Source organism: Antedon mediterranea, chromosome 2, assembly GCF_964355755.1.
Source record: "Antedon mediterranea chromosome 2, ecAntMedi1.1, whole genome shotgun sequence".
In the NCBI taxonomy this organism is placed as follows: domain Eukaryota; kingdom Metazoa; phylum Echinodermata; class Crinoidea; order Comatulida; family Antedonidae; genus Antedon; species Antedon mediterranea.
This window is the reverse complement of record NC_092671.1, coordinates 15710001-15737500: the sequence shown is the minus strand read 5'-3', so window position 1 is coordinate 15737500 and position 27500 is coordinate 15710001. Positions and strand designations below refer to the sequence as shown.

The 27500-nt window shown below is 41.8% G+C and overlaps 1 protein-coding gene, 2 long non-coding RNA genes and 2 other non-coding genes across 5 annotated transcripts; 1 reads left to right on the top strand and 4 right to left on the bottom strand.

Moving 5' to 3' along the window:
* Nucleotides 1-231: 231 nt before the first annotated feature.
* On the bottom strand, nt 232-8464 carry LOC140039711 (uncharacterized). Its single transcript, XM_072085329.1, has 9 exons — nt 8443-8464; nt 8216-8294; nt 7941-7988; nt 7601-7714; nt 7360-7443; nt 2342-2410; nt 2011-2106; nt 855-953; nt 232-543 (listed from the first exon to the last, which is right to left on the bottom strand). The coding sequence occupies exons 2-9, from the start codon at nt 8277-8279 to the stop codon at nt 497-499; spliced, it is 621 nt and encodes a 206-aa protein (XP_071941430.1). The 5' UTR covers nt 8280-8294; nt 8443-8464; the 3' UTR covers nt 232-496.
* A 1670-nt stretch (nt 8465-10134) lies between these two features.
* On the top strand, nt 10135-11375 carry LOC140039709 (uncharacterized). The gene is made up of 3 exons (XR_011842560.1): nt 10135-10262; nt 10633-10775; nt 11025-11375. It is a non-coding gene; the product is annotated as an uncharacterized lncRNA (long non-coding RNA).
* On the bottom strand, nt 11274-12438 carry LOC140039710 (uncharacterized). The gene is made up of 2 exons (XR_011842561.1): nt 12073-12438; nt 11274-11601 (listed from the first exon to the last, which is right to left on the bottom strand). It is a non-coding gene; the product is annotated as an uncharacterized lncRNA (long non-coding RNA).
* Nucleotides 12439-24982: 12544 nt separating this feature from the next.
* LOC140041255 (5.8S ribosomal RNA) lies at nt 24983-25138 on the bottom strand. The gene has a single exon (XR_011842868.1). It is a non-coding gene; the product is annotated as a 5.8S ribosomal RNA (ribosomal RNA).
* Nucleotides 25139-25452: 314 nt separating this feature from the next.
* LOC140041885 (small subunit ribosomal RNA) lies at nt 25453-27227 on the bottom strand. The gene has a single exon (XR_011843452.1). It is a non-coding gene; the product is annotated as a small subunit ribosomal RNA (ribosomal RNA).
* Nucleotides 27228-27500: the final 273 nt, after the last annotated feature.

The following is a 27500-nucleotide window of genomic DNA, read 5'->3' as shown; positions in this document are numbered from 1 at the left end:
AGCTGACTTATGATCTGCCTAACTCACTGCTTATATCTTTATACTGCCCTCTGTACATTATCTGGGTGCTTTTATATACATTTGCACATGCTCAGATCGTTTTTTTGTGTTTCTGCCTAAGTCAGCTGAAATGAAACTTGAAATGTTACCATTAAGCAGTAAATAAACAAGAATCTCTTTCAATATGGATGAAAGAATCATAAAATATCAGCAGTTCTTGATTTTAGGCGGCATGTGCACATTCTTTTTATTCTAGGAATATTAGACGGGTCTAATGAATAGAAAATAATAAAAGAGTTTTATTTGAGACATTTTTATTGTAGGCCTATACATCCATAATATAAATTACAATTAATCTTATTTGTTATATCGCAGTTTAACTATTTATTACCGAAAAAAATTGAAGACACAAATTACCTCCGGAAAACGTAGGCCTACATACTAAATAATCTATTTCTATAATCTATTTTCTACTTCTTCGAAACGTCTATTTTTATTATCCATTAGCCCTGTTATGGTCTTGCATGCCAGCAAACAATGAGGCTGTAATAAGAACAGAATCAATGTATTCACTTGGCAGTCCGTTATGTACAGATAACTATTTCTACAAGAAATTCAATCTATCATCATCAATCACCAACTCCATGCCACTCATGTTGATTTCAGTAGAGCCACTGTTAAGGAGACTTATCTTAGGGACTAAAAAAAACAACTGCCCTCCTTAATGAGGAATGTCCCCTGAACTGTGGTTGGTCGTGTTAGTGTTTTGTGACATAACATCCATAAAGTGTCCCCTTTCTCCTAAATAGAGGTGTTCAAAAGAGGGGTCCCACTTTATGATTTGAACAACTTACTTCCAAATGACTCAAAACAGATATAAAATCCATCTTCGGAAATACATCGGTGTCGCCCACATGGGTTGTCGTCGGGGTCGTCTTTCTTACATGGATCTCCTATGAAAAAAAGTCGGCATCAATGAAGCTGGAACTATCGAAAAAATATCAACGTTATATAAGAGTGTGTCTCCTGTCATTGATAGGGGACTATTGTGGCTATATTATTATATTACATAGGCTATGTAAATACGCGAACGTGATTGGTTGAAACTGCATCACATGACTACCGCTGCGAGGATCGTAAATCGTATATATCCTCGAGAACGATGATATTGACTGTGTAATTTTCGCGTAATAATCGTGTCCCCTGTCATTAATCATATAAATTCTCGAGTACGATGATATTGACTGTGTAATTTTCGTGTGCAACACTCGAGTTTGCCGATAAATAAACAAAAGTCATCTACTCGATCTTGAACTCGGGTGGAATTGTCACTCCATCGCAAGACAACGTTTCATCCGCTGGGCCACGGAATTTGCTTGAAGAAATTAATCTTCTAAACTATTTAAGCTATGCATACATAGCGCCCTCATTTGTTATAAGTCCACCCTAAATGTGATGAAACACCGTTTGTGATTGGTCAATACTCACGGTAGTAACCTAGTAACTAGTACGCGCTGAACATCCGGTGATTCGGCTCCTCGAAGATCGAGAGAAGATAATATTATTATTAATACTAATAGGCTTATTGATGGAAATTCTTCTGTTAATTTAAACGACCTAGGCCTAAGTGAATATTTTATTGCCAAGGAATCATTAATTAGTAATTATCTGTATATTATTCTTCGCAAGGTAAGGTGTCTAGGCAGGCTTGTTTTAAATACAATACAAATACTATAGGAGGCCTAGCCTAGCTTCACCCAACCCAGCAGACTTGTTCTTGGCTATATAATATAACAGATATTGCCTTTTATATCGGTTAAATATAAGATTTGACATCCCCTCGGGAATGATATTAAGTTCTCGGGGAATATATATTTCCCTCAGCTGGCGCTTCGGGAAATATATATTCCCTCGAACTTAATATCATTCCCTCGGGGATGTCAAATCTTATATTTAACCTCTAAGCAGTCAATATCTGTATAATATATCATTACCATTATAACGACTTACCACTATCACTTCGCCTAATCGATTTACATCGAAGGGTACTATCTATGAACATACATTCTGTGTCACTAAATTCCAAACATTCTTCACATTGATTGACTAATAATAAGAATAAAAACATAGATAGATTAAAATCATAATAACAGAATTTAATTATCAAGATAATCAAAGATATGATTAATGCTGGTCCATCCTTTTTATAGGCCCCTACATGATTAGCGAAAAGCAATGTTTGCTCCCATCATTGTAGAAAAAGAAAAATTGACATAGTGCGTCGACGGCCGCGGATGGGTTACAAAATATGACAACACGATTAATCATTGTAAAGACTTACTACATTTAACTTTTCCATCTTCGAACAGACACATGTCATCTCCACATGCACTGTTATCACATGGATTGGCTAGCGATACAAAGGTAAAATTATTATTATTTTTTTGATGAAATAAAATAAAATAAAAATAAATAAATAAATTAACATTTTAAATGTGAAATATTAATCGATCCAAATTATTATTATTGTTATTGTTATTGTTGTTGTTATTGTTATTGTTGTTGTTGTTGTTGTTATATTTATTATTGTTGTTATATTTTTATTATTATTATTATCATCATCATGATCATCATCATTATCATGATCATCATCATCATCATCATCATCATCAACATCATGATCATCATCATCATCATGATCATGATCATCATCATGATCATCTTCATGATCATCATCATCATGATCATGATCATCATGATCATCATCATCATCATCATCATCATAATCATCATCATCATTATCATCATCATCATCATCATCATCATCATCATCATCATCTTTAAAGCTTATTAGGCTATTTTATGCAGTAGAGCCACTGTTAAGGAGACTTATCTTCGGGAATAAAACAATCTGCTCCCTTATTGAGGAATGTTTCCTGAATTGTGGTTGGTCGTTTATTGTTTTGTGATATAACCACCATAAACTGTCCCCTTCTTCCTTATTAGGGGTGCTCAAAAGAGGGGTTCCACTTTAGGATGGTTAAAATCAATGAAACAAAAGTATCGAGTCCGTGATGATTGCATAAATCTATATCACAGTCATATTGGTACGGCTCACCTGTTAGTTTAGTGCCCTCTATAATTAAAAGTTGTCTAATATGTCCGCTCACAAAGATAATGTGTTCTATGCGTAGGTCTATCTAGAAGAGATACAAACTTGAAACCATCATCACCATCAGTAAAGTCAGTCTTTATTCAATAGCTGATCATCATCAGCGTCATTATCGTGATTTTCACCACATCGGCAAGTTGCCATGGCCATTGCCATTGAGATTGAATAAAGTGTTTGATGCATTACAAGTTACCTAAAGATTGTTTATTTGATCGTTCAAGTGAAACCTACGCCCAACAGTAGAGGCTGTTACAGTTTCAAGTTTATATTCTAAAGTACGATGGCGTTATCAGATGAACGAGAACGCAAGTCCACTATCAAGGGACAAGAATATGCTACCGAAATGAAGTATAAAGCTCTTGGTATAGCCTGGAAGAACCTACAGAAAGGTTCGGAGGAGCTGAGAAACTATATGAATGAGAATCCGCCAGTGACAGAATCAAGATTACGATACACAAAGTGGATTACTTCTTATGAAGCAATCATCCTGGCTAATGACCAATATTGCAACACACTTAACGAAGATGCCCTGAAAGATCATGACAATGATTGGTTTTGTGAAAAAACTGTTTATGCAGAAAATAGAAAGTCGGAAGCAGAAGGAAGTAGTACAGCCTGTGGCAGGGAAGGCAAAGACATCCAATTCTCGTAGTAGTATGGGATCTGTGGCTAGAAGACAGGAAGACTTGAAGCGGTTAGAAGAATTGAAGGCATTAACAAGTATGGAGGAATCTGTGACATACAATGATGGACATTACCATGTTGCTATGCCTTGGAAGGCTTCCCCATCAACATTACCAAACAATCGTGTATTGGCCGAGCGCCGACTCGAAACGTTGCAGACACCCACAGAAAGTACACAGAATTTATGGAAACGTTAGTGGACAAGGAAGGTTTCGGAGGTCATCGATGGATCAATTCCAAAATGGTATCTTCCGCACCACCCAGTTTTACACCCGCAGAAACCGGGAAAGCTAAGGGTTGTGTTTGACTGCTCTGCCAAGTTTCACGGAGTATGCCTAAATGACAAGTTAAACCAGGGACCAGACCTTACCAATTCATTAGTTGGAGTTTTAATGAGATTCCGTAGCTCTCCAGTTGCCTCTTGTGCCGATATTGAGAAAATGTTTTACCAGGTCAAGGTAAAGGAACAGGACTCAGACTTTCTCCGCTACTTGTGGTGGGAAATGGGAGATCTGAAGAAGGCCCCACAGGAATACCAGATGCTAGTGCACCTGTTTGGTGTCCGATCATCTCCAAGTTGCGCCAACTTTGCGTTGAAGAAAACGATAAAGGACCATGGAAAGGACTACGATCCAATAATCACGCAGATAGCAGATAGGCATTTTTATGTTGACGGTCTTCTATATGCGACAGACGACGAACAATGTGCTATTGATATAGCCATTCAAGTAAAACAGTTGCTGGCAAGAGGAGGCTTCAACCTGACGAAATGGGTTTCAAACTCGAGTAAACTAGTGAGCACGCTGAGAGATAAGGAAGATCCAAACTCAGTTTCCTTATGTGGTGGAGACCAGCAACGTGCCTTGGGTGTTCGCTGGTTTGTCAGTGAAGATAGCTTGGGATATACCATATCTCCAACAACAAAGCCTGCGACTCGAAGGGGTATCCTGTCAGTTGTTTCGTCTGTATTTGACCCGTTAGGGCTGGTATCACCGTTTATCCTCAAGGCAAAGTTATTGATGCAGGAGCTCTGTCGACTTGGTTATGATTGGGATTCAACAATCTCAATTGAATATAAGACTAGATGGCAACAGTGGCTATCCGATCTGAAGAAGTTGGAGACTATTCGAATTCAACGATGCTACAAATCTGCAGAGTTTGGGACCGTAGTACGTCGTGAACTGCATAGCTTAGGAGATGCGTCATCCACAAGTTACGGAGCAGCATCATATCTCTACCAGAAGGATGAATCTGGCAACGTAAACCGCACCCTTGTTGCAGCAAAGTCCAGATTGGCTCCTCTTAAAGCTCAAACAATTCCCAGACTGGAGTTGAAGGCTGCACTGTTATCAGCACGCTTGGACACAATGATAAGAGAAGAGCTTAAGGAAATTAAAATTGACCAGTCCGTGTGCTGGACCGACAGCACATGTGTGCTCAGATATCTGAGCAACGACAAAACCAGGTTCAAAACATACGTGGGAAATCGAGTTTCGGCAATCCTAAGTAGGACGAACAAGGACCAATGGAGGTTCGTGAATTCAGCTGAAAATTCGGCCGACCTAGCTTCCCGTGGGATGACGGCAGAGGAAATGATGATGAGTGAAATGTGGTATTGCGGTTCAAAATTTTCGCACACAAAATGATTCCTAGTGGCCAGAGATGTCAGACGATCTCGCCCTCAGAATGAATGACCCTGAAGTGAAGGCCGTAACAGCGTTAGTTGTGGCAGAAATCAACACCACTCTGGATAAACTAACGTAACTTCACAGTTTTCAAGTTGGAAGACACTGAGTGAGTGGAACCTCTCTCAGTAGATGAACTGAAGGAGGCAGAACTGGTACTCATCAGACGTGCCCAGAAGCGTTCGTATTCTGAGGAATTCAGAAGCTTAGAGACAGGCAAGACAATAAAGTCAACTAGTCCACTAATTAAGTTGGACCCGAAATTAGAAAATGGTGTATTGAAGGTTGGAGGTCGACTGAGTATGGCCAATGTTAGTGAAGATCTGAAACATCAAATCATACTACCAAAGTCCAGTGATCTGACTATACTCATCTTAAGACACTACCACAACTGTACTGGGCACTCAGGCGTGAATCATGTTCTATCTGAGCTGAGGCAAATTTACTGGCCAGTAGGAGGACGAACAATGATCAAAGGGATCAGTAGGAAATGCGTTCAATGCAGAAGAAGAAATGCTCCGACAGCACATCAGAAAATGGCTGATCTGCCAGCTGAGAGAGTTACACCAGCCCACCCGCCTTTTACCTTTGTGGGGATTGATTGCTTTGGACCATTTAAGGTTAAAAATGCTAGATCAGTACTGAAAAGATATGGAGTGATTTTTACCTGCTTATCAATCAGAGCAGTGCATCTGGAAGTCGCATCATCATTGGACACAAACTCATTCTTAAATGCTTATCGACGTTTCGTTAGGAGAGGCGTACCGAAGCATATCCGGTCTGACAATGGAAGAAATTTTGTTATGGAGCTTTGGTCGGCCATTAATGATTGGAATCAAGGACAGATACACCAGTACCTCTAGGAGAATCACGTGAAATGGAAATTCAATCCTCCGGCAGCTTCCCATCAAGGCGGGGTTTGGGAAAGATGCATTCGCACGGTACGCAAGGTGCTCAGCTCGCTGATGGAAGAACAAACAATCAACGATGAAACATTGCAGACGCTTTTCTGTGAAGTCGAAACGATAGTGAATGGGAGACCAATAACAAAGGCGTCAGATGTGTAAGAAACAGCAGAATGTTGCGAATGGCGACATTGTGTTTTGGTTCATGACCCATCGGTTCCACGATGCTCGTGGCCGCTTGCTCGAGTGATAGAAGTGCTCCAGAATGATTCAGATGGAATGGTGCGTTCTGTGAGATTGAAAACGTCGGTTGGAACTCTAGTAAGATCAATCACTAAGATCATACTTCTAGAAGTCAACGGAAATGATTAGACATGCACATTGTGAGATGTTTGCCAGTGATATATTTGAATTTTGACTTATGTGAACTTTATAAGAGACTTATTGACTTATTACCTTTTATTGTTTGTCGTTACCCGTAACATATGTATATATATAGTAAAGGTTCGATTTAATCGCCTTTAAGGGGCCGGGATGTTACGGTCACCTCAGAGCCATAATTATATTTATATATATGGCTCTGGGTCACCTGTTAGTTTAGCGCCCTCTATAATTAAAAGTTGTCTAATATGTCCGCTCACAAAGATAATGTGTTCTATGCGTAGGTCTATCTAGAAGAGATACAAACTTGAAACCATCATCACCATCAGTAAAGTCAGTCTTTATTCAATAGCTGATCATCATCAGCGTCATTTTCGTGATCTTCATCACATCGGAAAGTTGCCATGGCCATCGCCATTGAGAATTGAATAAAGTGTTTGATGCGTTACAAGTTGTCTGAGATTGTTTATTTGATCGTTCAAGTGAAACCTACGCCCAACAGTAGAGGTTGTTACACATATGAACAACTTACTTCCAAGTGACTCAATACAGATATAAAATCCATCTTCGGAAAGACATCGGTGTTGCCCACATGGGTCGCCCTCACATGGATCTCCTATGAAAAAAAAAAGTCGGCATCAATGAAGCTAGAACTATCGAAAAAATATCTATATTATTATATTATATAAGAGTGTCTCCTGTCATTGACAGGGGACTATTGATGGTGGCTATATTATTATATAGGCCTATTCATTACCATTATAACGACTTACCACCATCACTTCGTCGCCTAATCGATTGACATCCAATGCTACTAATACTATATATGAACATACATTCCGTGTTACTAAATTCCAAACATTTGTCCCCTTCATCACATGGATTGACTAATAGAATAAAAACATAGATAAAAATCATAATAACAGAACTTTTATTATCAAGATAATCAAAGATATGATTAATGCTGGTCCATACTTTATTAGGCACCTACATGATTGCGAAAAGCAATGTTTGCTCCCATCAAGGTCGAAAAAGAAAAATTGATGTAGTGCGTCGACGGCCGCGGATGGGTTACAAAATATGACTACACGATTAATCATTGTAAAGACTTACTACATTTAACATTTCCATCTTCCACATCACCGTAATCACATGGATTGGCTAGCGATACAAAGGTAACATTTTAAATGTGAAATATTAATCAATTTAACTACAAATTAATATTATTATTATTATACCAAACCTTCGGTTTATTCAGTAGTTGGACCAGGTAGGCCAAATACGTATATATGTATAATAATATCAGTAAATCATCTTGACCGAACCTCAGCTTTTGGTAGGTTATGTCTAAATTGCCAGAATACGATTTAACTGTAACTCTCACTAACCTGCGCTAGACAACTCGACGGTTACATACAAAAACATAAATAGAATAACTGACAATCGAAACATCTTGGAGAAAGAAGTCTATATTAAGAGGATTAAGTGAAGAAAAACAAATATTTTAAAAGTTAAGAATGATGACAATATAGATCACAAATACAACAATATTGAAAACATAGAATAATGTAAATATGTAAACTGTTAATTAGATCTGAATAGAATGTTTACTCACCTTAGTCGTTAATACAGGTAATTTGTATAGTTACGCAAGCTCTCCGTAGACTAAAAGGTGTGGACCATGTAAACTGGTATTTATTATCTCATCACGCATAAGTTTAAATATATTAACACTAACTGTTATAATAGAAAGATTAGCAATACAAATATACATACATCTGTTTTAGAATTCGAATAATAAAACGCCAAATAAATTACATACCATTTATTCTTTAATTAATTATTATTTAATTATTCTTTTTTTTTCATTTATTTTTTGTTTAACAACCTTTTTTTATAGAAGGTGACTCTTCTAAACAACATATGCTGACAATCAATATTTATCGATGATGTTTGCGCTTCCCACTTTAATTCGATTGAGGTAATTTAAAACAAGGCCAACAGCCATTAAGTCGTATGATACAATGCATAGTGATACCGGACCGACAGACAGACCGACAGACAGACCGACATAGTGAACTATACTGACCGAAATTACTGAACATGTTTAAAAATGTTGAAATGTTTAAAAACATTTATATTTTTTTAATTTACACGTGCGTAGCCTGTCACTTTTGACGTGCTCGTATAACGTAATTTCTAGTTGAAAAGTAAGTCAAGAAAACAGAAATCGGGCAAAAAGAGTGTGTAATAACATTTAACGCGCAGTGCGCGCGCAAAAATCTGCGCACTCATGGCAATTTTGTAAACGCTTAAAATTGCCCGAAACGTACTCTTATTTCATCGAAAATAAATTTTGAAAATTTTAAGCGCGCGTACGCATGCGTTACATGCGCTACGCACGTAATTGTATTGCCATATGATGATTTATGCCCTGAAATTTATGAGTACCAAATTTTATTTAATTGTGATTCATGGTTGTGAAGATATGATTACAAACGTGATTTCGTTAAATCGTGCGTAGACCGCGTAATTTTTTATTGCGCACCGTGAAAACATAACCACATCGATTCCTGGCCATAAGGAATATACTGTGAAAAATTGACTTAGCTAGATTAAACTGATATCAAGATAAGGTCAGAAAGCGATAACACGCATAGTGATACCGGACCGACAGACAGACCGACAGACCGACAGACAGACCGACAAACAGACCGACCGACATAGTGAACTATTATATAGAGTCGCGTCCACGCGACTAAAAAAATATTTTAAAAACAAGAGTGACTCTCTAGTACACAGTGCAAACAATTAAGTTGACTCAGGTTTTCAAGTCGTATTTTGTAATAAGTTTATGAATAGAAATATAAGAAAAAAAGCCACATATAGTTTTGATCTTTATTTATTAGATTTATTATATACAATTTATATGTCAGAGATTAGAATCAGTGAGTTCTGCCTGAAATCCCAACTCAATTTGCTACGGTACGGTAATAGTTCCTACATCCGGGAAATGCGAGTGATGTTCAAAACTGTCTATGTAAGCTTTATAGAATCTTTAAATTTCTGTTAAAGTTGTATTGTCCCCCAAAACATAAAAAATGAAGATCAATTAAATCAAATTTTGAATAGACCATATTGTAGCTATAATAAAGTTGTTCACTTTCGCCGAAAAAAAATCCGAAAAAATTATTAATTTCGCTAAGAAAAAAGCAAAATAAGTTAATCAATTTTCCCAACTTGTCAGCTCAAAATTTAGGCCGATAGAGCTAACTCATAAATATGCATGATATGTTAATGAGCATCGACACAGCTGGGATCTGATCTAACAAACATGGATGATGCACGTTGTGTACACAACACCCACAGATCGACGACGCGACTCGACTGGGGGTTTCCCCTGATCGTATGTAAAGCTAAGCTGTTAATTTGTCGGTAAGTAGGCCTAGACGGTTATTTTAAATATAATAATTATATATATAACGCAAACTAGACAGACGTTTGTAATAACAGGAAGGTAATTAATTAACTTAGCCTGGGATTTTTTCAGGGCTAGGCCTAGAATAATACATGCATAGGCCTAGGCTAGTAGTAGTAGTAGTAGTAGAGGAGGCAGGCTGCTGGGACAATCGGGTCTCTGCAGAAAATGCCCAGCTAGGCCCTATACATTGTACTCTTCATAGACTGGCCTAGGCTAGGCCATCAATCCGAAAATACAGCCAGCCTGCTGTACCATATACATAATTTACAGTTGAATCTTGTTTAACTAGTTTTTATGATAAAAATAAAACAAACATTTTTTCAGGGAAAATGGTTACAATACAACTTACAAGCCTGAAGTTGAGAACCTTCCTCCAGCAGCACTGTACAAGTAGACAGAGGGGAAAAGCCAGCTTAGCCATTTTACCACACAAACTACTGTTCTTTACCATGTAACTCTGTACTGTAGTAAGTCAAATATTTGTTTTCTCTTTATTAAGTCTTAGTTGTAATGTGTTTTACCATAGAAAGTTAGTGTACTTATTTGTCAAAGCAAGCAATTTCACTAGCCCACATTTTGCACTAAATGTGCATGATCTAGACCTATTTATAAATACCAAATTCCAGGTTTTCGTACTTTGCCGAAATTAAAAACTTTAGATTTTGTGAAATATTTAACTTATTTATACATCATTATTTAAACATTTTTATTTAAAGACGTTGAGCTGATAAAGACTGGAACAGAGGTCACATTTGTACTTCATAAAGACAACTGATGATAGACTCTGTATATGATTGGATATTGCAAGAAAAATATTTGTGATGCTGCATTCGGCCAATATGTTCCTGTTCAGCTTGTAAAATGTTGTATAATTTTTTTTATAAAGCAATAATATTTGTACAGTATATTATTTTGTAAACATAACATTCAATAAATAAAAAATACTACTACAACAGTACACAGAATAAATTCTTCAATTTTACTTACACTTCATAATGTTACTGTAAATATTACATTGCAAAAGGAGTTAATAAAAAATATATATAGGCCTATATACAGTTACAGTATATCTTATTGAATTCCTGTATTGTTTTTTGTGTCAATTTGTCTACTAATATCAATGTGTTGATTGTGGCAGTAATTACGGCAGCTATAGTCTTCTAAGATCGCTCATATCCATTACAAAGTGTCATTTTAATAGTAAGAAATGTTTCAATAAATTGTGAATGTTGCCGATACATTTTGTGTTTCTCACTACTTCACTTGCTCTTATTGTTCAATCAATGTTAATACCTGAAAAAAAAGAAGAAAATTGTGTCAAATATCTGCATAAAATGGTTAATTGTGCAAATGTTGATTTGAACCTATTGCATTTGATGCAGAAAATATTTTTAAAATACTGTACAGTAAACATTCAAAACAATATTTAGATTTATTTGGTAATTTTCTCTGCAGAATAGATAGTTGAAATCCTAACAAATTAAACCAATTTATCAGGATGCCAAACAAAATTATAAAAAAAAATACATCCCTCCTGGTGGTGGTCTAGCCCTAGCTAGTAGTGTACTGCCTAGCCTAGGCCTACTACCTCTACTTATAGAAACAGGAGGCAGCAGTAAGGCTACTCGAGACTGCCTGCCATGTGGTTGTGCTAGTTAGTACTAGGCCTACTAGTATGTAGTAGACTAGTATACAGTAGCAGAAAACTCGGGCCTAGGGCCTAGGCCTAGCTAGGCCTCTCCTGCTAGCGAAACAAAAACTCACCTAAATGAATAAGATTCAACATCAAAGTTACCAACTGCAGTTCTACTTAGTATTCTGCTAGCTATAGTTTTCGTGTTTTCTTCAAGATCGTCTCGCGTCACTACTCGACTCTCTCTATGCATTGCTATCGTCGCGTTGTTGGCTGTTTGTTGAGAGAACCATCATCCACAAGATGTATCCATACAATATGAATATTTATGAGCTAACTCAGGTCAAGGGTTAAATTAAACCGGAACACGTTTGTCTTCCAGACAAATAGCTTCCGGTTGGTTAATTTTTGCTTTAAATTACGATTTTCTCGAGTAAAACATTTTTTTTTTCGATCCAATTTCAGTTCAAAGTGAATAACTTTTATGTGCAATTAAAATGGCCTATTCAACAAAAATATTAAAAAAAAAATGTTTTCAGGGGGACAATACATCTTTAATGTTTTAAATTTGGAATTGAAAAATATTGTTTGTATTAAAATGAAATGAAATATAAAAAAATAGCCTACAAGCAGCTAATTAACCCTAAAAAATCACACTCATAGGTATATCACTCTTCCCTGGGTATATAGTCCAGTCAATCTAATGATATACCCACCACAAATTGCAATAGTAACAAAGCAAGTATATTTGAATTCCATATAAAGTGTAGAACGACATACTAAAAGTCACCGAAAATCCAAGCATTGGGTCAAGGGGTCAGAGGTCAATAAAGGTTATTTGAAGTCAAAATTAATATGCCCCATTAATTACATATATTTAACCATTTGAAATACATTATATACAAGTGTGATTTATTTCATCCGAAAGCTTATTAAATTTCCTATTCAGTGATATCAAACTTATAGTCATAACATTTTATTTAGCATGTCATTTTTTTCGGAAAACGCAACATAATGTGTCAATTTTGGCTAAAAATGTGGTTTTCGCTGTAAACAACAATACCCTGGGGTGAACATTTCAGTCCAAAGCGATACACATGACCAGCTAAAGATGCAGATGAGTTCCTGTTCCTGTTGCTTCTGGATGATCTACATTCCATTTTTTCCAGATGGCATTTGTGTTGCCATGGTTACAGTATTTATATTGGGATGTGTAAGTATTTTAACTATTTTTTAACCAGTAGAAATACAAAGATGTTCAACAGCAGTTTGACAATGACCTCCATGTTGTATGACGTTCGGACCATCTGGGCTGGATTGTCAACAGACCTGGTGATTGAAAAGGTTTCTATGAGAAGCCTCAAAGAAAACAAGAGATTTAGGAATGAGTACATCCAGACCAAATCTGCGCTGAATGTAATGCCTCGCAATAGTATCAGGGCGTTACTCCAGCAGCGGCCAACATAAGAACGTATGGTCACACGTCAGGAACACAATAGCAATTAAAAAATCCATTTGGTTACGACTCAGAGACTTCATACCATTGACACGGGAGTTACTGCAGGTGACTCGGAATATTGGCAATGTGGTATTAAGCATTGACTATTTTGGACGGAAAGTCTTGCAATGTATTCAAGATCCTGGCAATAAAGTACATAGAGGCAAATATGTGTGCATCGATCCTACAGTTCCAGAGGAAACTCGAGGTGACAACAAGGAAGTTTTTGAACATGAACTTTGTTATCCACCAGCACTTTTTGAAACAACCAACTTACAATACTTTCAGCTAATAAACCAACATGATGCCATATGGAAACAATGAATAGTCTAACACATTCTACATTCTAGATGGTAGTGCTCTAATGCACAGCATTCCATGGAATAGTGTAGAGACTTATGCGATCTGTAAAAAATATTGCTCTGCCATCATAGTCTTTGATGATGATGACCTTCAGTCAGACCATGGAGGAAAAAATAATCTGTAATTGTAATTTGTAACTTATCTTGACATTTTTGAAAATTGTCACTAATTGGCAGAATATAAAAAGTTGAAAACTCTTTAATACTTGTAAACACAGCATTTTTAAAGAAATTACGATATTCTTACCTGCTGCGCCAGAAAATTCGACGCTTTCATACAAAACATGAATATTAGAATAGTTGACAATCGAAACATCGCAGAGAGAAATCTAAGAAATGTGAATATAAGACATAAGTATACAAACGGAATTGTCTGTAGGCCTACTGTATAAAAACAGTTTATCTCGAACCGTTAAAAACAAGTTACAGGCAATATATTTCATGACTCAATATCATCTTCGAAAATTACCTCTCTAATTGTGTCAAATCTTGATCAAAGTAAAAAAAAGTGAACGCGCAAAAAACCCTTAGAATTTCAACGAAAATGTGCATACCATTCTCCAGACTTGCAATAAAGTCATAGATCCATATTCATTAACGGACCAAATATTTGAAACGCGCTCTATAAAACCAATAAATTAAAATCCTAATACTCTGTTAAAAAAAGAAACTAAAGAAATGATATTGAGTACATACTAAAAAAAGGTAGGGTGGGGAAATAAACATAAATATTATGCATATTATAGGCCTACTGAGTCGCTCATAATCGGTATAGTGCCTCCGGGGAACAAACAGTCTCGTGTCCTTTTATGCCTAACCTGTGGTGGTCACTTAGATTGTGGTCGCGCTTTATGTGAATTTCCCGCTTTTCCCCACAGGGAGGTGCTAAACGGTCGTGGGCGACCCATGTTGTTTTTGTTTTTTTGTACATCATTTTTTTAATGTTTTCTGGCAATGGCATGAATGCACCGTACATTTAAATGCATTTAAATGGTTACCAAACTGATACTATAAATATTGTAAATGTAATTATGAATAAATGTGTAGCTTTAAAAAAAATGGACTAAAGTTATCTAAATATAGATATGAATTTTTAAAAAATTACTTACCTTTGTCGACAATATATAGATTTGTTGTACCGTTATGCAATTCCACTAAAATGAGGCCCAATGTAAACTGTGTTTTAATATATCTCATTAAGCATACCTTTTAATATATTAATACTAACAGTTATATGTTAGAAAGGTTAGAAAATAAAATATGCATGCATTTGTGTTAAAATTCGAATGAATAAAACCTATCGAAAGAATTTGCATAATTGAAAAATGTTACGGTATTGCACTAATAATAAATAAAATCATGAACAACGCGACGCATCCTTTACATCCAATGTACCATTTTATGTCATTTTAGAAATTTAGAATTTTATTTCAGTTATGTTTGACATCCCAACGCGATTTCCTGCGGTAGTTCCATGCCATTTGATATTGAGCTCCTCGATGTTTCTACATTATTTACAGTGCTCCATCCTCATCCTCCTGTTTTGCCGCTTTTGTAAGTCGACATGTAATTTGGCAGCTATTCCACGTGATGGTACTTTTATATAGCTATGATTTGTTTTTTAAATACAAGACCTATTATAACAAATATTCTGATTTAAAATGAATTTTACATCCGGGAAGGGCGAGTGATTTGTGCACAACTTATGTATGTGTGTATTATTTATATTCCATAACCCTATTAGCATCTGCTCTGTTTGCATAAAATCTAGCTTTAAAAAAATCAGTGTATTAGAGTCTATTTTAATGCTTACATTAAAAATTTCCATTAAGTTTACAGTTTTACCGTAAATAATTACATTCACCAATCGTTTTACTAAATATTGCGCGACATCTAATTGTCTGGCACTGACTGTATGGCCCAAATTGATCATAATAATTAATAATGAACTAACTGTAAATTTTCTTTTCTTCTTCCGCCTCACGTATTGGCTTAGGTTCTTGTTCTGTGATTGACAAAAAGATGAAATCAACATCAATAAATCTTGAAGTATGGGACAACTTTGTCCCATATTATTGTAGAAATAAGATGAGTAGACCAAATGATGCTTTAATACTAATCAGTTTATTATTTTAACTCTTACGATCATGTGCGTGTCGAGGTATCGTATGACGGCATGTCGTGACCCGTATGATAAACAACTTTAATAAACAATGAAAATGACTTTAAGAACATCGATGTTATCTTTCCTTCCTTTCAATAGCATTTAATCAGTGTGACTGATAGCAGATCACACTGATTCAATATGCTTAACAGTTTCAATGGTGTATTGGTTTAAGGCCTAATAACATTTGTTAATATGATATTGTCATTATAATATTTAAAAAACAATTACAGAAAAGTACTGTACACCAACGATAAAAACAAAACAAATTTCAACAATCGTTCTTGAAGGCAATAATAGAACTTTGACCTTTGGGTGGATCGACTATCCTAAGGTCGATCCTGGTAACAAGGGATTATTCTGCCCTTATGGCGTTACCATTCATAGTCTTTAAGGTATGCTGGCGTTTTGACAAGTCTGCCACTTCTTGTCTGTATGTTTGGGAGAAATTCTTTCTCTTGGTCATCTGTCATGTGTGCATTATGTTGAGTTGGTTCCATGTATGTGTTATCTTCAGGTTCGTTCATGGTTGATTCAGTTTCTGTTGCGGTGTTTGGTGGTTGTTCTTTTACCGCAAGCAAGTGCTGTCTGTTTCTTCGGATTGTTTGTGGTAGCTGCACTTCATATGATCTTGGCTGTTCTAAGACTCTTACCACTTGATTCTTTGTTAGCGGTTTCAACGACTTGGCAGTTTTGTCATGATATTGTTTTTGTTGCAGCCTCTTTTTTGAAAGTGCATTACTAACTCTTTTGGTTTGAAGGGCTCTAGGTTTCAATAGAGGTTTAGCTGTATACACAGTGCTTCTGGTTGTCCATGACATAAGTCTTTGTGTTGGTGATTGGAGGTCATTGTCACGTGGCACGTTTCTCAGATTCAACAGGTTGAGATAGATATCAGAACCATCCTGTCTTGTTTTTTCTAGAAGAGCTTTTGCTTGCTTGACAGCATTTTCTGCAAGGCCATTGGATTGGATATTAACAAACTTGGTATTCCATGGGTGCTAAAGCTTCGCTTTAGTTTTACAATCACACTTTCACGTCTCATATCATGCAGTGAGTTGAAATCAGAATATGTCGTCTTGCGGCGATCCAAGAATTTCACCTCTCACACCGCAATACGAATGCCCCCGTCAGTCCCTCTTAATCATTACCTCGAGTTCCGAAAACCAACGCAACAGCTTTAATATACGCTATTGGAGCTGGAATTACCGCGGCTGCTGGCACCAGACTTGCCCTCCAATAGATCCTCGTTAAAGGATTTAAAGTGTACTCATTCAAATTACAGGGCCTCGAGAGAGACCTGTATTGTTATTTTTCGTCACTACCTCCCTGTGTCAGGAGGTGTTGCGCGCCTGCTGCCTTCCTTGGATGTGGTAGCCGTTTCTCAAGCTCCCTCTCCAGAATCGAACCCTGATTCTCCGTTACCCGTGACGACCATGGTAGGTGCATAACGTACCATCGAAAGACATTTGAAGGATCCGTCGCCGGTGTGCTAGACCGTGCGATCAGCAAAGTTATCCAGAGTTCACCAAGGGGAGCGGGCAAGCCCGCATTGGCCTTGTTCCTAATAAAAGCACGCCTTCCGCTAGGTCGGCGCTTGTTCGCATGTACAGTTATCCATGTAGGTAACTCAGTTCCAAGGAACCATAACTGATTTAATGAGCCATCCGCAGTTTCGCTTGGTACAAGCTTGTACTTAGACATGCATGGCTTAGTCTTTGAGACAAGCATATGACTACTGGCAGGATCAACCAGATATCTAGCCTAAACCGATTGCACGGTTAAAGCGCACCCGTCGCGATGGACAGGAGTGCGTGGGCTAAAAAAACCTTCTTGACTGACTAAGGCCTCGGGAGAAACGAAGGCCGCGCCCGAATAGGGACGCTGCGCTTCGCGTTCGAAACTCTCAGGTTCTAACGTCCAAAGCCAGGCCACAAATCACTTCGATTATCAAAAAACGGACGCACGCGAACGACCGGCGAGCGAGCGCAGACAAGCCCGCCTCGCAGAGTCTGAGCGGCGTCACTCACCGAGCCTTTACCGGTGCACAGGCAAGAGCACAGGCGGCCTAACCACAGTCGAACGCGATCGGGCGTTCATCGGGTCGGCCAAGGGAACAAGTACAATAACCATCGCATTCAATGCTATACTGTTGTACGTAACAACACTCCCCCATATATATACCTACGACGGTCAGACTATATCGGTTAGCAACGGAGGTTGGAAAAAATGGCAACTAAAAAAATCATCATCAAACTACACATTACCACCGGCTAACCGGCGGCGTAGACGAGGTTAGCCTAGCCTAGCCTAACTAACCACAAGTACACATTCCTTATCATGGTTAACAATCCATGAATGCAGCAAATAATTGGATTGTATCGCACAAGACTTTTAAGGTAATCTGTTCCATAACTGACTTTCTTAGGTTAAGAGCTTTAACAATTGCGTTGTTTTCGCCACCCCATGTGCCTCTAGCTCTAATCACTACTGGTATAACAGTCACTTGTTCGGCCCCGGTCGAGTTCCTCACCTGTGGTATCAAACAACTGTATTTTGAGATCTTTTTCCTTGCAGCTAATGATAAACTCCGACTACAATTGTCCCATACCACCGTGGGGTCCACAATCAGACCGCGATCATCCTTAACCAGTAAAATATCGGGTTTTAAAGTTCCCGTTGGAACTTTAAACGTAGGCTCGTAAGATACAGACCAACCTTGTCTATGTGCTATCTGACCAAGCTTCATGCAGACGTTATTATGACGCCTGATTCTTGCTTCCTTCACTACGTAGCCAACCGGAAATGTGACCTACTGTCTCAATAGTGGTCAGACACCTTCTACATCGCACATCTCTTCCTTCTCTACCTCTGGAAACGACTTCTCGAGTAGGATAGGTGTTACTTCGCAGTAACAATGCTGATATGTACTCCCCTTCTTTTAGGAATGATCGTTTTGAAATCCAGTGATTTGAAACTTTCGATCCCTTCCAGGTTTCTACACCAATGCCTTGCGATCCTTGAGCGGCCCGATTGCGTTGTCTTTCCTCTTTCCATTTGCGATTAAGCTTCTTTCGGTGTGGAATTTCCAGCTTCCATTTAGTAGCGAGCTTTTGAATTCGATCGGCGAATCCTTTACCTTCCCCCCAGCTACGAACAAAATGATCGGACGAATCTAGGCACCGGCCTAGATTATGCAACCTTGCAGATAGAACAGATTGTGACAAGCAGGGAACTCCTAGTCTACCGTCTCTAGCGGAGGTATACAAGAAATGCGTCGATATGCAATTGGGTAGTTTGAGCCACAGTTTGATCCAGTATCTGATGGTATCGTATAGCTTTTTAATTTGAGTTTTAGATGTGTTTGAAACGCAAAGCTTGTGCGAAGCTAACTAGAATATCCACTTTCTGACGGGGTTTGAGAAATGCTTTGTTAATACGTTTGCACCATGTATTTAATGTAGATACGCCCTCGAATTTTTCCAGGCCATTCCAAGGATCGAATAGTGCTCCAAGATATCCATTACTGGTACCTGGTTCAACCCATGGTATGGTTTCTGAGTCGACCTGAAAAGAACGGGTCATGTTTAGAGCATACGTTTTATGCAAAGGTTCTATCGAGAACGCCGCACTTTTACTGGCATTGATGTTCATACCAGTCAGATGACAAAACTGTTCGACAATCTTTAGGAGTGCACGCATTCCTTCAGAACTGTCGGAGCACAAGGCAGTGTCATCTGCGTATGCTAATGAAGTGCAGGCTGTGGTGTTATTTAGCTTCCACCCTTGCCCACTAGCCTCCAAGGCGCACAGGAGAGGGTCTATTGCAATGTTGAATAGGATAGGTGACATGGGATCACCTTGCTTCACACCTCTACTCATTTCGATGGTGTCCGTGGTTCCATACATTCCGTTGGTTCCGTACATGTACCGGTGTACATGTCTTTAACCATACCGATGAAATGCTCGTGCACTCCAAACCTTCTAAGACCCTCGAACACATGTTCATGTGAAATTGTGTCGAAGGCCTTTGCCAAATCAAGGAACACTACCGAAAGATGTTGTCCACGATTCTTTGCCTCCTGAATCATGTCGGTTAGCAGGGTAATATTTTCATTGCATCCAGGAGCCTTAATAAAACCTCTCTGTCTTTCGTTTAGTGTTACCGCCTTTTGGAGTCGACTCGCCAGAATTCGTGTGTATAGTCTGAGCACGATAGAAGAAATAGTCAAGGGTCGCCAATCATTTATGGAATCGGAGTTGCCACTTTCTTTTGGCAACAAAATTGAACGATTTTCTTTAAGATCCTTGGGGATCTTCCCACTGATAAGAAAAGAGTTGTACAGACTAGCGAGTACCGTATTGATGTTAGGGTTGCATTTTAGGTCCTCGAGAGTAACCTTATCTGGACCAGCAGCCGTAGCTATTCTTGTGGCCTTTATGGCTGTATTTACTTCCTCCACCGTAATTGGCAACAATAAATTTTTATTGTCTACCCTTGCCTTGGGCGGAGGCAGATGACTGAGATCGACTTCAGCCGAACTAGCTGAAAATCTGTCTCTATACACCTCATGGATTTTATCCACTTTTAAAGGACACTCACCACCCGTTTTTTGATCCAGAATTTCTATTCCCAGCTTTTTCCTGTCCCTATAGTACTGCCGCTGAATGTACTGAAAGCCGCTTGCCTTCTTTGCTGACCGCCTTCGTGGTTTTCGGTTACTCCTCTTTCGTACTTTTAATCTCTTATTGGTTGGAGCTTCCCTTTTATCTTATCGTAACCGCTCACGTCTGAACTTTTCTCAATGGCTCGACTAAATGATGTCAGCACAAGATTTCCCAACTATGTATTTGTTATCTGCCCCGTAGCAGATATTAAGGCTTCTTCGAAAGGCTCCTTTGGAATATCCTCTTTTCGCTGTGGTCTTTTTGGCATTGGAACTCGGATGACAGGGAGTTGAACAGCTGATTTTGCCTTTGGACCAAAAAGTAGCCCTAGTGGTCGTCGTTTGTCACTCACCTGCTTGTTCGTTTTCGATAACAGCTGTTTAGCAATGTCACTATTGATCTGTCTGGAGCCCTGAAATTCAGAGTTCAGATAAATTAGTTTTTCAACTTCTTCATCTGACCAGATTGACTTCTTAGATCTTTTGCTATTCTTTGCCCTTTGCAATCTCTTCCCCTCTACTTCCGCCTGTTGAGCTTCCACCCTCTTTAAATTACGCAGGATAGGGTGTCGGTGCCTTTCATTCTGGGAGAGACCCGTTTTGGTCTTAAATGCCTTGCCACAGGAGCAGACAAAGTCTAACACCTGGGCGGTAGTAGGTTGTTCCAATATACTACATTTGGCGTAGTTTATGGTAGCACCGTGCCCCATTTTGGAAAACTTCCCACATTTTCCGCATTTAAATAGTACACTCGCATCGGTATGCTTGTGTAGGTGAGTTGTCAATTTTCTTATTTCTGTATAACCGGTGTTACACATGGGACACACAAAGTATGTCAACGGGACAGGTACTACCACAACCAGGTTGTTCTCTACCTCCTTTCTACTATCAGCAGAACGGACAACAGGTATATCCTACGCGCTCTCAGGTATAGATAAATCCTCAATTGGAGTTCTTATTTTGAAGAACTCTTTTAGACTTGACGGTGGGATGTTGTGCCCGTCTATTACAGAATGCTTATGACTTCTAAACTCACAATGCCGGAAGGACATTGTCAGCACTGATTTTGTGCTAGGTTCTCCTTCGGAATCGACCTGTCCCAGCGCCAGACTCGACTCCCGTACAGTATGCAATTTAGTGGACGAAAGGCTGTTTGCACCCTTCCGAACGCGGTCGTTTATTTCCTTATGAAGAAAACGGGCGCCACCGCCTCCCGACTGACTATAGCACGAGCATTCATCTAAAGACACCGGAGCGTCTCTAGAGTTCATGCTGTGGCGTCGTACGTTATATGCAGGTAAGTACTCATTTCTGTATATTCGCCATCTTTTGGAATCTTTTGTGATCGGCAACTGGATGTACAGGGACATTCACGTTGCAGGATCTGTAAAAGAGTCGCTGACAGTGCCCTAATTAGCAGCCACCCTAGTCTGTTCGTCGCCAATTAAACAAGTCAACTGGCTTACAACCCCTACCTCGTGAAGGTAGACTTAGGACGTTTTACCCAGATCCTCACAAGTCGGTCTTTCCCTCACACCGTATGTATAGTGTTACCGTGAAGGGTCTCCTCCTTGCGCTCCATAGGATGGGAGGATCTAGACTTCAGAAAGTCATAGTTACTCCCGCCGTTTACCCGCGCTTCGTTGAATTTCTTCACTTTGACATTCAGAGCACTGGGCAGAAATTACATTGCGTCAATGCCATGGTTGCGGACGTCGCAATGCTTTGTTTTAATTAGACAGTCGGATTCCCCGTGTCCGTACCAGTTCTAAGTTGGCTGTTTGGCGCCGGCCGAAGCGACCCCGAAAGACCGCCAAGCCAGGAAGGTCCACGGAATGGGCCCGGCACTAGTCCGAGCTCGCCCTGCTTGCGCAGGCATCGCCCAGTCACGGCACGCGCCCGGTCCCGCTTCACTCCCCGGCCCGACCGACCCAGCCCTTAGAGCCAATCCTTTTCCCGAAGTTACGGATCTAATTTGCCGACTTCCCTTACCTACATTGTTCTATCGGCCAGAGGCTATTCACCTTGGAGACCGGCTGCGGTTATGGGTACGAGCCGAGGCGAAAATCAGTCGGTGTCCCTCGGATTTTCAAGGGCCAGCGGAAGCGCACCGGACACCGCAAGAGCCGCGGTGCTTTACGGGTCCGCAGCCCCTATCTCCGGGCGAACCGATTCCAGGGCGCCCGACCCTTACAAAGAAAAGACAACTCTTCCCGGTGCTCCCGCCAGCGTCTCCGAGTTCGTTTGCTTTGCAGCACTTGCTGCGCGAGGCAGCGACTTCCGCCTTCGGGTTCGGGAATATTGACCCGATTCCCTTTCGCATAAGGGGCGCGACCCACGAGAGGCCTACGCCACCGCTCGGAACGAAACTACCCTATAGCTTAGGATCGACTGACCCATGTGCAACGGCTGTTCACATGGAACCCTTCTCCACACTCGGCCCTCAAGGCTCTCACTTGAATATTTGCTACTACCACCAATATCTGCACCCACGGTGGCTCCACGCGGGCTCGCGCCCTACGCTTCAACGCTCACCGCAGCGACCCTCCTACTCGTCGGGGCTTACCTCCCGGGCGGGGATTACCTCCTCTGCCCCGACGGCCGGGTATAGGCGGCACGCTCAGCGCCATCCATTTTCAGGGCTAGTTGATCCGTCCTGCTGTCTGTATCAACCAACACCTTTTCTGGGATCTGATGAGCGTCCCAATCGGGCGCCGTAACCCGGCGTTCGGTTCATCCGGCAGCGCCAGTTCTGCTTACCAAAAGTGGCCCACTGGGCACTCGCATTCGTCGCCCGGCTCCAATCGAGCGAGTCGGACTTCTTACCAATTTAAAGTTTGAGAATAGGTTGAGGTCGTTTCGGCCCAAGGCCTCTAATCATTCGCTTTACCAGATAAAACTGCGTTCGAGCGCCAGCTATCCTGAGGGAAACTTCGGAGGGAACCAGCTACTAGATGGTTCGATTAGTCTTTTGCCCCTATACCCAAGTTTGACGATCGATTTGCACGTCAGAATCGCTGCGGACTTCCACCAGAGTTTCCTCTGGCTTCGTCCTGCTCAGGCATAGTTCACCATCTTTCGGGTCCTAACGCACACGCTCCTCCTCCGCCTCGCCGACAGAGCGATCAAGACGGGGCAGTGGTGCACCCGCCGCCGAGCGACGGGATCCCACCTCGGCCAGACGGACTGGCCTTCACTTTCATTGCGCCTTCGGGCTTCAAAGTCCCTACGACTCGCGGGCGTGTTAGACTCCTTGGTCCGTGTTTCAAGACGGGTCAGGTGGGCTACCGACCTCGCTGACCGACCCTGGGCGCCTGTTGAGACCGGACCTGCGCAGCCGAAAGCTGCACCGAAACGACACTGAGAACAGTCCCGCTCCGATCCAACTCGCGGGAGACAGGCGGCCCAGCCCTCCCGAAAGAGGGCAGACGCGGATTCCCTTCCTCAACCTGGCGTCCAGCCGCTGGAGATCGGCTATAAGCTCTCCCGGGCCGCGAACGACCGTGGGAGGAACCTGCCGATCGGCATTCTGGTGGACTACCGGCCGGTCGTGAGCTCTACGCACGCAAGAAGTGCACGCGACGGAGGCACGAGCCGTCACTCGGCCGGTTCTTGCGGATCCTGCAGAGAGACGGACGTGCTCCCGAACGCGCTGAATCTTTTGTGCCACATTGCGGGCACACCCGTTTGCTTCTTAGCGGTTTCACGTACTTTTTAACTCTCTCTTCAAAATTCTTTTCAACTTTCCTTCACGGTACTTGTTCGCTATCGGACTCGTGCCAGTATTTAGCCTTGGATGGAGTTTACCACCCGTCTTTGGGCAGCATTCCAAAACAACCCGACTCCTGAAAACCGTGGTCCGCACGCGGCCCAGGCCGTGGGGGCCTGACACCCTCTATGGGAAGGACTCGATCAGAAGGACGTGAGCCTTACGCCACATTTCCCGCGTACCGTTCAGGCACGGGGATTCGGCGCTGGGCTGTTCCCGCTTCACTCACCGCTACTGAGGGAATCCTTGTTAGTTTCTTTTCCTCCGCTTAGTAATATGCTTAAATTCAGCGGGTATTCTCGCCCGATCTGAGGTCGAGTTGGTAGGTCTAGTGTGCCGTGTTGAGAGGCCAGGCCGATGCTTCTGCGCGGCTCAGAGAGATGGCGCTCGATCCGCGGGCGTAAAATTCCCCTGCCAGTCCAACCGCCTCCTCCTCTCGGAGGGAAGCGGCCTGAGATACACGCTGCATCTGAATTCACCCGGCTCGACAGGCTGAACGTGCAGCCGCCGTGTTCAGTCGGGCGCTGGTCAACGTCCGTTCCGTCTTGTGCAAACGGAACGGGCGCGATGCGTCGCATTGCCGACCCTCAGACGGACGTGGTCCGAATCGCGAGGACCCGGGCCGCAATGTGCGTTCGAAGTATCGATGATCAATGTATCCTGCAATTCACATTAGTTAACGCAGCTGGCTGCGTTCTTCATCGACGCACGAGCCGAATGATCCACCACTAAGAATTGTTCGCAACTTGCGTTTTCAACGCTTACAGAGTGCGACAAAAAAAAGATTTTCGTTTGAGAAAAACAAAGAACGGGAGCGGAGGCGCCGGTCCGGGCGCGTCCTTCAAGCAGAGCCACCGAACCAGACCACGGGCGGCCACGAAAAGCATCCCGAAAACCTCGGAAGGTCGGGCGGTTTTCGCTAGTGCACTCCCAAGTTCGATTGGTTTTCGCCAGCCGGTCGCTTACCGTCCGGCCCTCCTTCTAGCCACGACCAGGCAGACTCGCGTGCGAGTCGGCCGTGCCGGGTGACAAAACGTTCTTGCGATTGCGTTAATGATCCTTCCGCAGGTTCACCTACGGAAACCTTGTTACGACTTTTACTTCCTCTAAATGATCAAGTTTGAGCGTCTTTTCGGCACGTGAACGGTAAAACCGACACGGCCGATCCGATGATCTCACTAAACCATTCAATCGGAAGTAGCGACGGGCGGTGTGTACAAAAGGCAGGGACGTAATCAACGCGAGCTGATGACTCGCGCTTACTGGGCATTCCTCTTTGAAGGGAAATAATTACAAGTCCCTATCCCTAGCACGAAAGAGGTTCAACGGATTACCCAGACCTGTCGGCCAAGGGCAAACACGCTGATCCTTTCAGTGTAGCGTGCGTGCGGCCCCGAACATCTAAGGGCATCACAGACCTGCTATTGCTCAATCTCGCGTGGCTAAACGCCACTTGTCCCTCTAAGAAGTTAAGCGCAACTATTTAGCAAGCCAGAGTCTCGTTCGTTATCGGAATTAACCAGACAAATCGCTCCACCAACTAAGAACGGCCATGCACCACCACCCACAAAATCAAGAAAGAGCTCTCAATCAGTCAATCCTCACTGTGTCCGGGCCGGGTGAGTTTTCCCGTGTTGAGTCAAATTAAGCGGCAGGCTCCACGCCTGGTGGTGCCCTTCCGTCAATTCCTTTAAGTTTCAGCTTTGCAACCATACTTCCCCCGGAACCCAAAGACTTTGGTTTCCCGTAGACTGCTGGCCGCGTCATTGGAGTAACGCCGGCGGATCGCCAGTCGGCATCGTTTATGGTTAGAACTAGGGCGGTATCTAATCGCCTTCGAACCTCTAACTTTCGTTCTTGATTAATGAAAACATTCTTGGCAAATGCTTTCGCAGTCGGTCGTCTTGCGGCGATCCAAGAATTTCACCTCTCTCACCACAATACGAATTCCCCCGTCAGTCCCTCTTAATCATTACCTCGAGTTTCGAAAACCAACGCAATAGAACCAAGGTCCTATTCCATTATTCCATGCTCTGCTATTCAGGCGTATGGCCTGCTTTGAACACTCTAATTTTTTTAAAGTAAACGTTCCGGTCACCCCCGCCACTCAATCAAGAGCACCGGGTGAAAACCGAGAGAAAGGCCAGGACGGGCAGTGACACGCCTTGCGGCGGCCCAAGATCCAAGTACGAGCTTTTTAACTGCAACAGCTTTAATATACGCTATTGGAGCTGGAATTACCGCGGCTGCTGGCACCAGACTTGCCCTCCAATAGATCCTCGTTAAAGGATTTAAAGTGTACTCATTCCAATTACAGGGCCTCGAGAGAGACCTGTATTGTTATTTTTCGTCACTACCTCCCTGTGTCAGGAGTGGGTAATTTGCGCGCCTGCTGCCTTCCTTGGATGTGGTATCCGTTTCTGAAGCTTCCTCTCCGGAATCGAACCCTGATTCTCCGTTACCCGTGACGACCATGGTAGGCGCATAACGTACCATCGAAAGTTGATAGGGCAGACATTTGAAAGATCCGTCGCCGGTGCTAGACCGTGCGTTCAGCAAAGTTATCCAGAGTTCACCACCAAGAGTAGCGGGCAAGCCCGCATTGGCCTTGTTCCTAATAAAAGCACGCCTTCCGCTAGGTCGGCGCTTGTTCGCATGTATTAGCTCTAGAATTACCACAGTTATCCATGTAGGTAACTCAGTTCCAAGGAACCATAACTGATTTAATGAGCCATCCGCAGTTTCGCTTGGTACAAGCTTGTACTTAGACATGCATGGCTTAATCTTTGAGACAAGCATATGACTACTGGCAGGATCAACCAGATATCTAGCCTAAACCGATTGCACGGTTAAAGCGCACCCGTCGCGCTGGACAGGAGTGCGTGGGCCGACAAACCTTCTTGACTGACTAAGGCCTCGGGAGAAACGAAGGCCGCGCCCGAACAGGGACGCTGCGCTTCGCGTTCGAAACTCTCGGGTTCTAACGTCCAAAGCCAGGCCACAAATCACTTCGATTATCAAAAAACGGACGCACGCGAACGACCGGCGAGCGAGCGCAGACAAGTCATCGCGCCCGCCTCGCAGGGTCTGAGTGGCGTC

Excerpts from the sequence above, each read along its gene's own strand:
- LOC140039711 (XM_072085329.1), bottom strand. The coding sequence starts at position 8,279 with ATGTTTCGATTGTCAGTTATTCTATTTATGTTTTTGTATGTAACCGTC. Across the intron at positions 7,715-7,940 it reads AGATGGAAATGTTAAATGTA|TCAATCCATGTGATGAAGGG; the intron begins GTAAGTCTTTAC and ends TTATTCTATTAG. Across the intron at positions 7,444-7,600 it reads TAGGCGACGAAGTGATGGTG|GAGATCCATGTGAGGGCGAC; the intron begins GTAAGTCGTTAT and ends TTTTTTTCATAG.